Source organism: Mixophyes fleayi, chromosome 6, assembly GCF_038048845.1.
Source record: "Mixophyes fleayi isolate aMixFle1 chromosome 6, aMixFle1.hap1, whole genome shotgun sequence".
NCBI lineage: Eukaryota > Metazoa > Chordata > Amphibia > Anura > Limnodynastidae > Mixophyes > Mixophyes fleayi.
In genome coordinates this window covers 142,273,557-142,288,269 of record NC_134407.1, presented here as the reverse complement: position 1 = coordinate 142,288,269, position 14,713 = coordinate 142,273,557, and the positions used below count along the sequence as shown (strand labels likewise).

At 44.1% G+C, this 14,713-nt stretch overlaps 1 protein-coding gene across 5 annotated transcripts in view; it reads left to right on the top strand.

Moving 5' to 3' along the window:
• Positions 1-14,713, top strand: part of UCKL1 (uridine-cytidine kinase 1 like 1) — a 47,721-nt gene that overhangs the window by 25,432 nt on the left and 7,576 nt on the right. For 4 of the 5 annotated variants that reach the window (XR_012677670.1, XM_075176653.1, XM_075176654.1 and 1 more), the window contains 2 exons: positions 7,689-7,708; positions 12,023-12,121. Coding sequence is in view for 4 of the 5 variants with exons in the window: in XM_075176653.1 (XP_075032754.1) it covers positions 7,689-7,708; positions 12,023-12,121 (119 nt within the window). In the remaining variant the exon portion in view is untranslated. The remainder of the gene's footprint in view (positions 1-7,688; positions 7,709-12,022; positions 12,122-14,713) is intronic. The other variant, XM_075176652.1, reaches the window with a different exon arrangement.

Here is a 14,713-nt window from a genome sequence, read left to right as displayed (position 1 = left end):
ACCTAGAGGCGGGGATTTTGAATCCCCTTCTGTATAAAAACCTCACTCTGACACTCGCTGAGTGTCAGAGCAACACTTACCTGTTCCTGGCTCCTGCTCTTCGTGGATTGCAGTGTCTTCCTGTTTCCAGTGTCTCCTGTGTGCTGATCTCTGCCTGTTTGACTTCCCTGGCTCTCTAATCCCTGTGTACCGACCCGGCTTGCTGACCATTCTCCTATTCTTGTGACCCGTGTACCGAACCTGGCTTGTTGACTCCGAGTTGCCTTCTGATTCTGCCTGACTCCAGTCCTGTGTACCGAACCGGCTTGTTGACTCCGCTACCACCGCTTCACTCCGCTGTACTACATCTTGAGGCGAACCTGGGGACCGCGACCTGCGACTCCTGGCAGCGAAGCCCACCCCGCCTTGCGGCGGTTCTTGGTGAACACCGGGGAGATTGTTAGACTCCGCACCTCAGGTAAGCCAGCGCTAATCAAGATTAGTAATATAGTATCCAGAATCTGTTACAGTTTGCTCTGACCATGGATACCACAGCTAAAGATCTGTTGGAGCATTTAGTAGGAAGGATGGATAAACAAGAAGCTAACCAAGAGCAACTTTTAAAATTCCTCAATAGTCTATCCACTCGCTTGGATGTTGTCCAGAACACCCTAGTGGCTGGTGGATCACCTGGGCCGGCAGTGGCCCCTGTACCTCAGGCCGCAGCAGCAGCTTCTTCCTCGCAGCTACGGTTACCTAACCCACCTAAGTTCGATGGAGACCCTAAAAATTGCAGAGGATTTTTAAATCAATGCTCCATACAATTCGAGCTTCTACCTGGGAACTTCCCCTCCGGAAAAACGAAAGTGGCCTATGTGATTTCGTTATTGTCCGGTCAAGCTTTAGCATGGGCTTCCCCCTTATGGGAGAGGGACGACCCCATTCTACATAACTTCAACCTCTTCTTGTCCACCTTCAAGAAAATATTTGATGAGCCAGGAAGGGTGTCCAATGCCGCTTCCGGCTTACTACGTCTCCGCCAGGGAAACCAGTCTGTGGGGCAGTATGCGGTCCACTTCAGAACCATGGCCTCTGAACTTCGCTGGAACGATGAGGCTCTAGTAGCTACATTCTGGCAGGGCCTTTCAGACCGAATCAAAGACGAGTTGGTATCCCAGGAACTCCCTACGTCTTTGGACGACATTATCTCCCTCTGTGTCAAAGTTGATTTGCGTTTCAAGGAACGTAATTCCGAGAAGGAACAGTCGCGGCGTAGCATGATTCGCTTGGCTCCCAACTTCCAAACCCCTGTTCTTCCCCCTGAAGAGCCCATGCAACTTGGGAGGACCCGCCTATCAGCCGAAGAGAGGGAGAGGAGATTTCGGAACAAGTTGTGTTTATATTGTGGAGAGAGTGGCCATCTTCTGAGTTCTTGTCCCAAACGCTCGGGAAACGACAGGGCCTAACGAGTTCTGGAGCTGTGTCGTTGGGCCTCTTTTCTCAGTGTCAGTCAGTTCCCAATAGTAATGATTGCCTGTCTATTCCCATTTCCCTTCAGTTAGGACAAAAGACCTTCCCGCAGTCGGCTCTTCTAGATTCCGGAGCCGCAGGAAATTTCATTTCTGCCACAGTAGTTAAACAATTCGCTATTCCCACACAAGCCTTGGAACAACCCATCTCTCTGATGGCCATTGATGGGGGAAGAATCCCTGAGGGGTCCATCTTGGTACGCACTATTCCTCTTCTACTTCAGATAGGAGCACTTCATCGGGAGAAGATTTCTTTTCTAGTAATACAGAGATCTACCAACCCAGTCATCCTAGGACTTCCTTGGTTTCGTGCCCACTCTCCCACCTTGGACTGGAAATCTGGTCACATATTGTCCTGGGGACAGTCCTGCTTCTCTCGCTGCCTACAGAGAGTGGTTCCCCCGAATAGTCCCAGGCGTACCCAAGAATTTCCTGTGACTCTCCTGCCTGAGCCATACCAAACCTTCTCTGATGTTTTCTGTCAACAAGAGGCCACTAGACTTCCTCCTCACAGAATCTGGGACTGTGGCATTGATCTGATACCTGGAAAACCCATTCTCAGGGGCCGTGTTTACCCCCTTTCCCTCCCGGAATCTAAGGCTATGGAGGAGTACATCCAAGAAAATCTAAACAGGGGCTTCATCCGCAAGTCTGCCTCCCCAGCTGGGGCTGGCTTCTTCTTCGTAAAAAAGAAAGATGGGGGCCTCCGCCCTTGCATTGATTACAGAGGCCTGAATGCCATTACCGTTAAAAATCGGTATCCACTGCCACTGATTTCTGAACTATTTGACCGGATCAAGGGTGCCACCATCTTTTCTAAACTTGACCTCAGAGGAGCGTATAACCTTATACGCATTAAGGAGGGGGATGAATGGAAGACGGCGTTTAACACCCGAGACGGCCACTTTGAATATCTGGTCATGCCTTTCGGGCTATGCAATGCCCCAGCCATATTTCAGAGCTTTATGAATGAGCTGTTTCAAGACCTCTTGTACCAATCTGTAGTCATCTACTTGGACGACATTCTCATCTTTTCTCAAGATCTAGCATCTCATCGTGCTCATGTATTGGAGGTCCTCTCTCGTATCCGAAAAAATCAGTTATTTTGCAAATTGGAGAAATGCACCTTCGAGCAGAGACAAATTCCCTTCCTGGGATATATTATTTCGGGCACCGGTCTACAGATGGATCCCACAAAATTGAAAGCCATACTTGACTGGCCCCAACCTTCAGGCCTTAAAGCCACTCAACGCTTCCTAGGATTCTCCAACTATTATCGCCAATTTATCAAGGGGTACTCCTCTCTCGTGGCTCCCATCACAGCATTGACCCGCAAATCTGCTGATGCTGGTATTTGGTCCTCTGAGGCTATCCAAGCCTTTATATTATTAAAGTCTCTCTTTTCATCCGCACCCATTCTTCAACAGCCAGATTGTTCTCGTCCCTTTGTCCTGGAGGTAGATGCCTCTTCTGTTGACACAGGAGCCGTACTATCACAGCGAGGTCCTTCTGGAAAACTTCATCCCTGCGGATTCTTTTCCCGTCGCTTTTTACCTGCTGAGAGGAATTATGGGATTGGCGACAAAGAGCTCCTGGCCATCAAATTGGCTCTCTCCGAATGGAGACATTTACTAGAAGGAGCGCAATTCCCTATCACCATATATACCGACCATAAGAATTTGCTTTACTTACGCACTGCCCGATGTCTAAATCCTCGACAAGCAAGGTGGTCCTTATTCTTCTCACGCTTTGATTTCAACATCACTTTTCATTCAGGATCTAAGAACACGAAGGCAGACGCCTTATCTCGCTCTTTTGATCCAGCTGACATGGAATCCTCGGAAGATAAGAAATTCATTGTAAATCCATGTCAAGTATTGGCAGCTACACACCTGAAAAAGGGCTGTCCTCCAGGCAAAACATTCATCTTGCCACATCTACGCACCCGGCTCCTTCACTGGGCTCATCACTCACTCTTCTCTGGGCATGCCGGCATTCGCAAGACCTGGGACTTATTGTCCCGAAGCTACTGGTGGCCTTCCTTGCTGGAGGATGTGAAGAGATTTGTTGCTGCTTGTTCCAAATGTGCTCAACACAAGACCTCTAGGAAGAAGCCTTATGGATGCTTGCTCCCATTACCCATTCCTGATTACCCTTGGTCACAGATCTCCATGGATTTTATCACGGACCTTCCCCCTTCCAAATCCTGTACTGTAGTGCTTGTGGTCACGGATCGCTTCTCTAAAACAGCTCACTTTATTGCTCTCAAAGGCCTTCCTTCTTCCTCCTCCTTAGCCGATATTTTTATTAAAGAAATATTTCGCCTCCATGGCTGTCCTCAACATATTGTCTCCGATAGGGGATCACAATTCATATCAAAATTTTGGCGGTCTTTTTGCAATAAATCCGGGATTAAGCTTGACTTCTCTTCCGCATATCATCCCCAGTCCAATGGGGCTACTGAGAGAACCAACCAAGAATTAGAGAAGTTTCTAAGAATATTTATCTCTAGTAACCAAGACAACTGGGTGGACCTTCTCCCTTGGGCCGAGTTCGCCCATAACAACCATTTTCATGAGGCCATCTCTAACTCCCCCTTTTTTGTTCTGTATGGCTGCCATCCTAGACTACCCACCTTCTCTCAAGTCTCATCTTCTGAAGTTCCAGCAGTGGACTCTCTGGTTCGTAACTTCTCTGATATTTGGGAACAAACCAAGACAAACTTAAAACAAGCAACTACTCGTTCCAAAAAATTCTACGATAAAAGGAGAAGAATGACTCCAAGTTTTGCAGTTGGTGACAGGGTATGGCTATCCACCCAGAACATTCGTTTAAAGGTTCCCAGTAAAAAATTTGCTCCCAAGTTTATTGGCCCATTTGCTATATCTGAGATTATTAATCCCGTAGCCTTTAGATTGAGTCTGCCTCCCTCCTTACGCATACCCAATGTCTTCCATGTCTCCTTGTTAAAACCGATGGTAACCAACAGATTCTCCACCTCATCCAGAACTCCTCCTCCTGCTGTGGATCGGGATCAAGTTGAATACGAGATTAAAACTATCCTAGATTCTCGTAAAGTTCAAGGTGCCATACAGTTCTTGGTGGATTGGAAGGGTTACGGCCCTGAGGAGCGCTCATGGGTAAGAGCCATTGACCTACATGCTCCCCGTCTACTTAAATCCTTCCATAAAAAATTTCCTTTGAAACCCTATTAGGTGTTCGGAGTCCACCTTTATGGCAGGGGGTACTGTTACGGACTTACCTTATCCCCGCCGCTCCGTCCAGCCGCACTTCCGCATTCAGGACCATGTGACCGCACCCGGAGGCGGTCACATGACCACAACCTAGAGGCGGGGATTTTGAATCCCCTTCTGTATAAAAACCTCACTCTGACACTCGCTGAGTGTCAGAGCAACACTTACCTGTTCCTGGCTCCTGCTCTTCGTGGATTGCAGTGTCTTCCTGTTTCCAGTGTCTCCTGTGTGCTGATCTCTGCCTGTTTGACTTCCCTGGCTCTCTAATCCCTGTGTACCGACCCGGCTTGCTGACCATTCTCCTATTCTTGTGACCCGTGTACCGAACCTGGCTTGTTGACTCCGAGTTGCCTTCTGATTCTGCCTGACTCCAGTCCTGTGTACCGAACCGGCTTGTTGACTCCGCTACCACCGCTTCACTCCGCTGTACTACATCTTGAGGCGAACCTGGGGACCGCGACCTGCGACTCCTGGCAGCGAAGCCCACCCCGCCTTGCGGCGGTTCTTGGTGAACACCGGGGAGATCGTTAGACTCCGCACCTCAGGTAAGCCAGCGCTAATCAAGATTAGTAATATAGTATCCAGAATCTGTTACAGTTATTACAATGTTCACTCAGGAACTTGTAACCCCAATTTAGATTTTCTTCACTTGACTGCCTGGCACTAGAATCCAATATGCAGAGAACTAAGAGATTCCCAACTTGTAAGGTCCCCCTGCTTCACGCTAGTAAGTCACGCTCTTTATCGGCTTATCACCACATCTGGAGACTCTTTTCTGCAATTGTGTCACTCCCATCAGCTCTCCTGGCAATCTTATGACATTCCACATATCATGGATTCTGCAGTAGGGTCTGGTCAACTGCCTCAATCTATGTTTCCTCAATATACAGGTATTGTCATTAGCATTCCTATACCACAACAGATCATTTTACATCCAGACATTTGCTGTTCCTTCCAAGTTCTTAGACATATTCAACCTCTTAAGGAAACCTACTCCACCTTGAGATCTTTACCTTGTCCTTTCCATGCTGCAGCAACCTCCCTTCAAGCTGCTGACATTATGATGCTGTGAATGATTATTCATTGTCTGCAAATTGGCTGCAAAAGTTTTGTATAAACATAAGTTAGTAATTCTGGGCCTTCAAGTAAAGGCTTTTACAGTAAGTGACACCCCCTCTAGTCACGTAAAACATAAGAACACATATAAGTGCTTATGATAATTGTTTAGGACACATACATGAATGTGGCATGAGGAGAGAATAAAATATCTCATTGGTTTTTAAAAGTGATAAAAAACTTAGTCTGGGTATACCCTGCCACTCATACTCATAGCTGCCAACTGTCCCTATTTTCAGTGACAGTCAATGCTTTCATTTTTGTCCCTTGAAAATGATTTTAGTTTTGCATGTTGCAGTGTAAATCTTACTCTGTATATAATATGAATTTCTCACTATGGGGTTCTTACTCTCTATGGGCCTGATTCGTTAAGGATCTTAACTTGAGAAACTTCTTATTTCAGTCTCCTGGACAAAACCATGTTACAATGCAAGGGGTGCAAATTACTATTCTGTTTTGCACATAAGTTAAATACTGACTGTTTTTTCATGTAGCACACAAATATCAACTTTAAATTTCAGTGTACAAATAAGCTATCAAGTATTTGTGTGCTACATGAAAAAACAGTCAGTATTTAACTTATGTGCAAAACAGAATAGTAATTTGCACCCCTTGCATTGTAACATGGTTTTGTCCAGGAGACTGAAATAAGAAGTTTCTTCAGTTAAGATCCTTAATGAATCAGGCCCTAAGACTTTAAGTTAATATTAATGCATTTAAAATGGAAAGAAATGACCAATTATAGTAAACATGTCAAGAAGAGGTTTGTAATACGCTGAAAGCCGCAGACTTTGTAGAGCACGTAACTTACACACAAACCTGCTCTGCCCCAGTGTCTCTAAAATATATCTGAAAATATTGGCACCTGTTAGTATTCTGTCTCTTTCACACATTATCTTCCTGTCCCTCACACAAACTGTTTCTCCTCTCTCCCCTCCCTCCCATGTCTCTTGTTGCCACAGAGCAATTTGGTTTGGGGAGGGGGGTTATTTTTCCACTGTGGGTCAGGCCTGTGTGTTGATAGCAGGAAGCTGCCCACACGTCTTCCTTTCATAGCTCCCCCGCATGCAGCACAGGAAGCTCACAGTGAGATCTTTCACCTGCAGACTGACACCACTCGGACACTGCACCTTAGGTGGCTATTTTAAGACTTGACTTAAATTTGGCATTAAGATAGAGATCTGTCAAAGCCAAAGAAGAAGAGAGCAATCATAGATTGTACAAAGAATTGCAGTGTTGTTTTTCTGAACTGCTCCCATTTAAAAGATGAATGGGGTTTCTATTTTGCAGGTGAGGGGTAAAGGGGTAGTACAGCATGAATATCTACATATACAGTATTTGGAAATTGTAAAATGATTGTGTAAAAAATTAGCGATGTGTTGTTTCCTGCACACAGTTTCATTCCTTATCGATATAACTGGTTTCTAGTGAATTTGAAGGCTACAATCTAATAAATATTAGTTCAGCCCTTAAAATGACTGCCCCATTTTGTATGCTGACAATGGGTACACTTTCTCATTTGCAGCCCAATTTTGGATTTGTACCACTAGCCCTTGACTAATACTCTTGTACTGAGCATTTTAGGTGATAGAGCTTTTTTCTAAGATGATGGAGCTTGTGTGATAAGCTCCACTCACCTGGAAACCATGTCCCATAATGCCAGTCTGTTAGTGAAATGGTGGGAGTGTGTGGGTTAGCAGGTATGCATCCATCCATCATTTCCCCTCTGAACTGCTGACTTCTCCTTTCTCCTTCCATGTGTGACCCATGCTCTGCTCATCCTCTCCCTTCCCGTGTATATTCTGGGCAGAGGAAGCTCCGCTGGGACATGTGAGATCTGTGTTCACCCTGCATGTTCCTTCACCTCTGCTGACACCTCTTGAGTGCTCACTCTGCTTTGGTTGTTACATCTGTGTGGAAGTTAGTGATCTGAATCACACACTGACACTCATCCTGCAGTGTGAACTTTGCAGGGTACTTCGACTTTGCCTATCCATTAAAGTAACTAGAGGGTTCACTGGTGGGCCCTGTAACACGCTAGCCCCACTAGCCTGTCTGGCATAATAAACATATGGGATTAGTAACTCTTTACCAGTCTGTAAAGTGCCACCTTCCTGTTTCACACCCATGTGCTTTGGCTGAGATCTACACACACAGTGCATTGGCTCTTTGCACTCCGTAAATAAAGACAAAGGGGCTGAAGTAGAACCCAACTTAGGCATAATTTGCAGCCCAAAAATACGCAAAGTTGCGTATTTCAGCCCATATTTTGAGTCGCACACATCTCAAGATGTGTCCAGCTCTGCATCTGTAGCATATGTGCCAGGTTTATGGAGTAATTACATCCACATGCACATAACCAGGTTGTACGCACAATAAGCATTTGTAAAAAGATTTCCTAGTGAAACTCTCATGCGCTACTAATTTTCATATAATACATCAGATGTAGCCTTCCATCTTGTGTACACATGAAAGTATCGAAAAAGAAATTTGGTAAAACTCACAAGAAATCCTACATACATGTATATAAGCAATGAAGAAAGTACCCAGCAGAAGGGATTTGCTAATGCTGAGAGAAAATGTGTATTTATATAATCCGTCTGTAAAAGGCGTATTCAACAAGCCCTTACTGTCCTCTGCCTATGTTAGGATGCCACCTCGCCTCTTCAGGCGCAAGCGTGAATGCAGCAACTCTGCACAGGAATAGGTGCTTGCATGTTTTTTGTGGTCATGCACAGTGCGAATTTACTCACTTTACGATACAAAAACACTTTTTTCTCATCAGTTAGTTAATGAAGCAAAAGGCAATAGGAAAAATAAATGAGAAAATCTGCTAACATTCTGCACTAGGTGGAAGTGGGCATGTTGAAAGTTCTGCCTCCATTTTTGTATTTATTTATTTTTTTAAATCCAGTATTTTTATTGGAATTTTTCAAGATATAAACATACAAAACAACAAAAAGAAAAGAAAAAACAATCGCATACATATCAGAATTAAATGACGGAATTTACAAGATATTCAGTGAGGCATAATAACAGTAAATGTGCTATACTCATTCAGGATCATACATCGTAAATGCTCATACATAGGCATGTTACACATGCAGGGTTTACCACATGGACTTAGATACTTATTATAAGAGCTGCGGGAGCCATACATTTAAGTACTCAGAGCATTTGAACTAGATGACACATTTTTGCATTTTAACTTTTGTTTTGTAACTTTTGTATCAGGTGACACTAAACTATAGCAACAGGGTTGGATTGCGATTTATGGGGCCACTGCCACTAAAACTCATCCTGTCAACTAGCATTGTGTTTGTTTTCCCAATTCCTACAGACACGAACTTTGTGACCCCTTCTTGCTAGCTGCCTATTGCACTGCAGTCTGACTCTGCCAGAGTCTTCCTCTCAGTGTGGTGACTGAACTAGCAAGTATAGTGAACAATAACTATGTGAATGACAGGCCATTGTCTATTTCACTCTCACATTCTGTCTGACTGTCATGTAATTCAGAGTCAGTCTGTCTGTAATTGCGCCTGCTAGTATGTTATTGCTGAAACTACAGGTGGATAGATGTCAGTTACACGCCTGGTGCAGAAAGTTGCACCACCTGTTTTATTTCCTGCCTCTCCTGCATGTAGGGCGATCTGCGCCCAGCTAATAACTACCTGGCCCCAGCAGGGCAGCAGAGGCAGACAGTAGTAGCTGTGCTGGGAGGCAAGGCAGGTGGTGTCTCCTAGCAGTTCTCCTAGTACTTCTACTATATGCATTCCTTGTTAAAGCCTAGACCAGGCTTGGCTAATCTGTGACACTCCAGGTGTTGTGAAACTACAAGCCCCAGCATGCTTAGCCAATATATAGCAGCTTATTGCTGAAAGGGTATGCTGGGACTTGTAGTTTCACAACACCTGGCGTGCCACAGGTTAGCCAAGCCTGGCCTGGACTAACTGCTCATCATCTGCATAATTAATACAGAGCTCATAATGTAATAATATATAATATTATCTTTTATTTGGCCAGGCTTTGGCTTCACTGTGCGCCTAGATTTTCTCCAAAGCACATGGGTTTTTGAAGCAAGATAACAGTGTTTGCAGAGGAAAAGGAGTTTGCATGAGCCAAGGGGAGGAATTGGGCAGAGTGAGTCCTTGTTAAGTATGGAATAGGTGCACAAAAAGGATACAAATAATACAAACACAGTATATAATTTTGCTGAGTGAGATTATTGAAACAAAATGAAGGGGTAGAGAGGGACTATTTTAGTGAACTTTCTTGCTGTGTGGAGGAACGCATTGTCCGTTTTCACTCAGCAGAAGGACTTGAATTTTCTACTAGCTCAGAACTGGGAGTCTTTGGGTCTCGTTCTGTGTTTAATATTTTACCCCATACTTACCAACTTTACAATGTTGGTATCCGGGAGCCTGCGGGGGAGGTGGGCGTCATGGGGGGGCGGGCCTCCAAAATCCGTGTCATTTTGGACCCGCCCCCATGACGTCATGACGCAAAATGCGTCATTTGACAGAGGGGGCGGGGCCAAACGCCGCGATTCACCAGGAATCGCGGCGTTTGTGACCTAATTCTGCCCACTTCACTAGGAAGTGGGCAGATCCGGGATTTTGCCACACTCGCCCGGGAGTCCGGGAGACTCTCTCAAAATGCGGGAGTCTCCCGGACATTCCGGGAGAGTTGGCAAGTATGTTTTACCCCTCCATGGTGAACTTTGGCACAGAAGCACATTTCCTGTGTATATTTTGGCAGAGAAAGTTCTGAGTAATAAACTTTAAATGGACAGATCAGTATTTTTTGCTGGTGCACTACAGGTCCCAGCAAGCCCTGTCATGCCTACACCGTTTTTGTATGCTGGTGTTTGTAGACTTACAAGTGTCAATGCTGCCAATTCTGAAAGAGGTGTCCAGGGCCTACTGGAACCTGTAGTGCACCTGTAAAAAATACTGTAAAAAGAACTTTATTAAAAGTTGCCATGCCATATTTCCCCATTTATTGCTCACATTAATCCAGGGGGAAAAAATAAACAACTTGGACTTGCTCTTTAAGAAGCCATGACACAACTGACAGACCAGGCGGCCTCAATACGGAGCAGTTTCACTCCGATAGGTCAGATTACGGGAAAGATGCTCTGTATTGGTTAGTAGTGGTGAGACCCCACAGCAATGAACTACATTGTATTAGTTCATTACTATTTTATTATTTATGTATATTATTTTTGTAGTACATTAAGGCACCAGTCATTTTCAAGATAATGATGATGACTGGCATTTCACCAGCATGATGCTTAGTCATTTTACACATACACACGCATTTATGTGTAAACGCCGATACGCATGGATCTTAAGATTAGCATTCACATGTAAATTCGTGTTTTGTGGGAACGCAATTTGAAACTACCTTTTTTAGATGCAAGTGTGTCCAATTCAGCATCAGGCCTTTTATTTTCAGACATGGGGCCCACCAGTGATTCGTGATTTTGTAGACTAATGAAAAATAATGTAATAATACTTATACGTCCCTAAATATTCAGCAAAGACAGTTAAAAGGGTATTTCCACCTTCGGATGACTTTATTGACTTGTACTCACCATCCAGAAACATTTACTATTTACATTGGTTTTCTGTTCCTAGCTGCATTCTGTGCTTTGCCCTGTCTTTAGATAATTATATAGGGTGGTTTCATTGTTCTTGGATATAAGGTAAAGCTGCTCTCTGGACACAATTGTGCTGTATCATCTAAAATGGTAATGAAAATAAACAGCTTTGCTTGAGGATACAAATACATGACTTAAAAGCACAGAATGAAGCCAGAAAGATAAAGCAATATATAGAATTTAGTGAATGTCACAGGAAGGCAAGTATAAGTGAACTAAAGTCCCTTTAAGGCTGGTAAAGGAACTCTGATAGGCAGTAGTTTAATTGGCTGTGTATAACTGTAGGAATTTAACTTATATTGAGGTATTGGTCAAGAGTTACCTTTTTTCTATCATGTTTAAGATCTTGCATGTATTGTAAGGAGAGTCACCTGCTAATGTATGATGGATGGCTGGCATGACTCTAATATCCATGGCATGTATACTGTAGGTGGCCTACTGGATGGCTCATGTCTAACTCCCATCTCTGCTTCTGACATTAGGGCGGCACTGGCTTCTGCCCACCAGTCACAACCACTGCCACGGACACTGAGCGTGTTAAAGGATACGCCTCAAGTAAGCGTCATGCATACAATTATAAGGTAGGTGACATATACACCTGTCTAAGCCATATTATTTGAGGGTGGCCAAGGGAAGATGCGATTAGCAGATAATGGTTGCCAGTAACAACGAATCACTTGTGGTTATTTGCGAATGCTCCACTGATGCTGATAGGTGCTTTCTTCTCTGCTGTGACGAAACAAATTTGACAACACTTTAACCAGCCTATACTTCTTTTCTCATATAATATGGATTATAGCAAGTACCTTTTATAGCCCGTGCTTTTGATTCCCAGCTCAACAGAGTACAAATGCAGTGTCTTATTACATGTGGATAAGGGGACATTGTAGCTCATTGTAAATATGTATATTGGTTATTGTATATTGTTGATGTGGAAGTGAGGTTGTTATTCATTGTCCTTAAAGTGAAGTCAGGGAGGTTATAGGTATGAATCAGGTTGCAAGATACTGGTGAGGGGGGAGGCTAATTAGTATCCATTGTTCTCACAATATTACTTCAGACGTTTGGTCTACAATCTGGCAGGAGAGGTTCTGTGGAAGTACAGCTCATCTCCACTCCCCTCTCCAACCCTTAGTCCAGGACTCACCATTGTTTAACAAGGAGAGGCCCAGGGGTTTGCCCAGAGAGGGGAAAGCACTGTGTAAATTTGACCCTAGATATAAGGAGCCACTCAAGGGGGGAAGGTGAGATTCATTCTGGGATTTGATTCCTGGAAGGTGCAGTGTAGCTGGTTTTGAGTTTTTGTTCTCTACTAATGGACTACAGCTGCAGCTAAGAGAAGAACTCCATTGGTATTGTAAGTCAGGACATCCAGTAGGCTGTAGCTCCTTAAGCCAGTGGGGTAAGGGTCAGATGATGTGGTAAATCTGCCTGCCATTTACTGTGTGTACATAATATTCTAGTGATTGTTTTTGTTACAATAAATGTACTGTTAAGAACCTTAGAAGATACTGGGTAGGCTTCCCTGGCCTATGAAGGCACCCATGGGTGGCCAGCCAGAGTGAAGTGGGTAGAATTGGGCCAGGTAAACCCAGTATCTTCACAGCTGCACATGCATATATTGTGCTTTTATGTGGGTGTTTAAGCAATTTTTTCACATAAGTGAGGCGGGGAGTTGTTTTTCTTCTATTAATGTGTCTTTTTACATTTTAAATATTGAAGCCTAATAGCAAATATGGATTTTGTCAACAAAACAAATTGTTATAAACATGGGTGTATGGGACGCATGCCTGGAGTAAGCTGGATGCATATGCGCATATCCTACTGCTACAGACTCGAACATATCTTGCAGCTTTGCATGTGCCAACAACTGCAGCTTTTTAAGTGCACACAACTTGCGGCTGTGATTTGGTGTTCAATTGCGGCCAACTCAGCTTCAGGCCCACTGTGTCTAAGTAAATAAGGTATTAAGATATGTCTCAGAGGGTCCACTAGTTAACCATGTGTGAATGCACAGCCACAGATTTATAAATGATTTCTTTGGCTAAAAATGACCACATTTGTGCTAAGGATGAGCGGGCTCGGATTCCGCTAATCCGAGCCCACCCGAACAGTGCGGATCCGACGGGATCCGAGCACTGTTCGGGAACTTCCGGGCGCCAAACGAAGCCAAACCGAGGCTATGACATCCAAGTCTCGCGTCGGATCTCGCGAGACTCGGATGTCATAAATACTCACCTTGCGGCCGCCATCTTAATTTCGCCTGACATCAGGGAAGAGGGAGGGTGTATAGTGTAGTGGTGCTCTTTACTTGTGTCTAGTGCTCTGTCCTTGCTGAGTCCAGTGGTGCATCAGTCCAGTGCTCTGTCCTTGCTGAGTCCAGTGGTGCTTTTGTCCTGTGCTTTTATCCTGTGCTCTGTGCTGCTGAGTACAGTGGTGCTTGTGTCCTGTGCTTTGTTGTGCTAAGTGCATAGTTATTTTAAAAGTATTAAAAAATCTTCAAAAAAAATAACTAATAATTATACAAAAATCATTTTAAAAAAAAATAAAAAAAGAATAAAAAAAATTCTTGCAGTCCAGAAACATTAATACTGCAATCTATTAAAAATTGTTCACTGTTCTTTCTTGCAGTCCAGAAACATTAATACTGCAATCTATAAATAATTGTTCACTGTTCCAGCAGTATTTAAAAAATATTACTGTAATACAACGTATGCTGCATATAATGGAGTACTAAAATTTGGAGGATAAAGTAGGGAAAGATCAAGACCCACTACCTTCTAATGCTGAACCTGCTGCCACTAGTCATAACATAGACGATGAAATGGCATCAACGTCGTCTGTCAAGGCGGATGCCCAATGTGATAGTAGAGGGCATGTAAAATCCAAAAACCCAAAGTTCACTAAAATTGGCAAAAAAACATCTGAGGAGAAACGAAAACTTGTCAATATGCCGTTTACGACACGGAGTGGCAAGGAATGGCTTAGGCCCTGGCCCGTGTTCAGGACTAGTGGTCCAGCTTCACCCAAGGATCTAAGCCCTCCTCCCCCCCCCTCCTAAAAATTTAAGAGAGTTATGCTGTCAGCAACAACAACAACACAGCAAACAACTCTGCCTTCTAAACAGATGACATCACAAATCCCCAAGGCGAGTCCAAGGGTGTTGGTGGTTG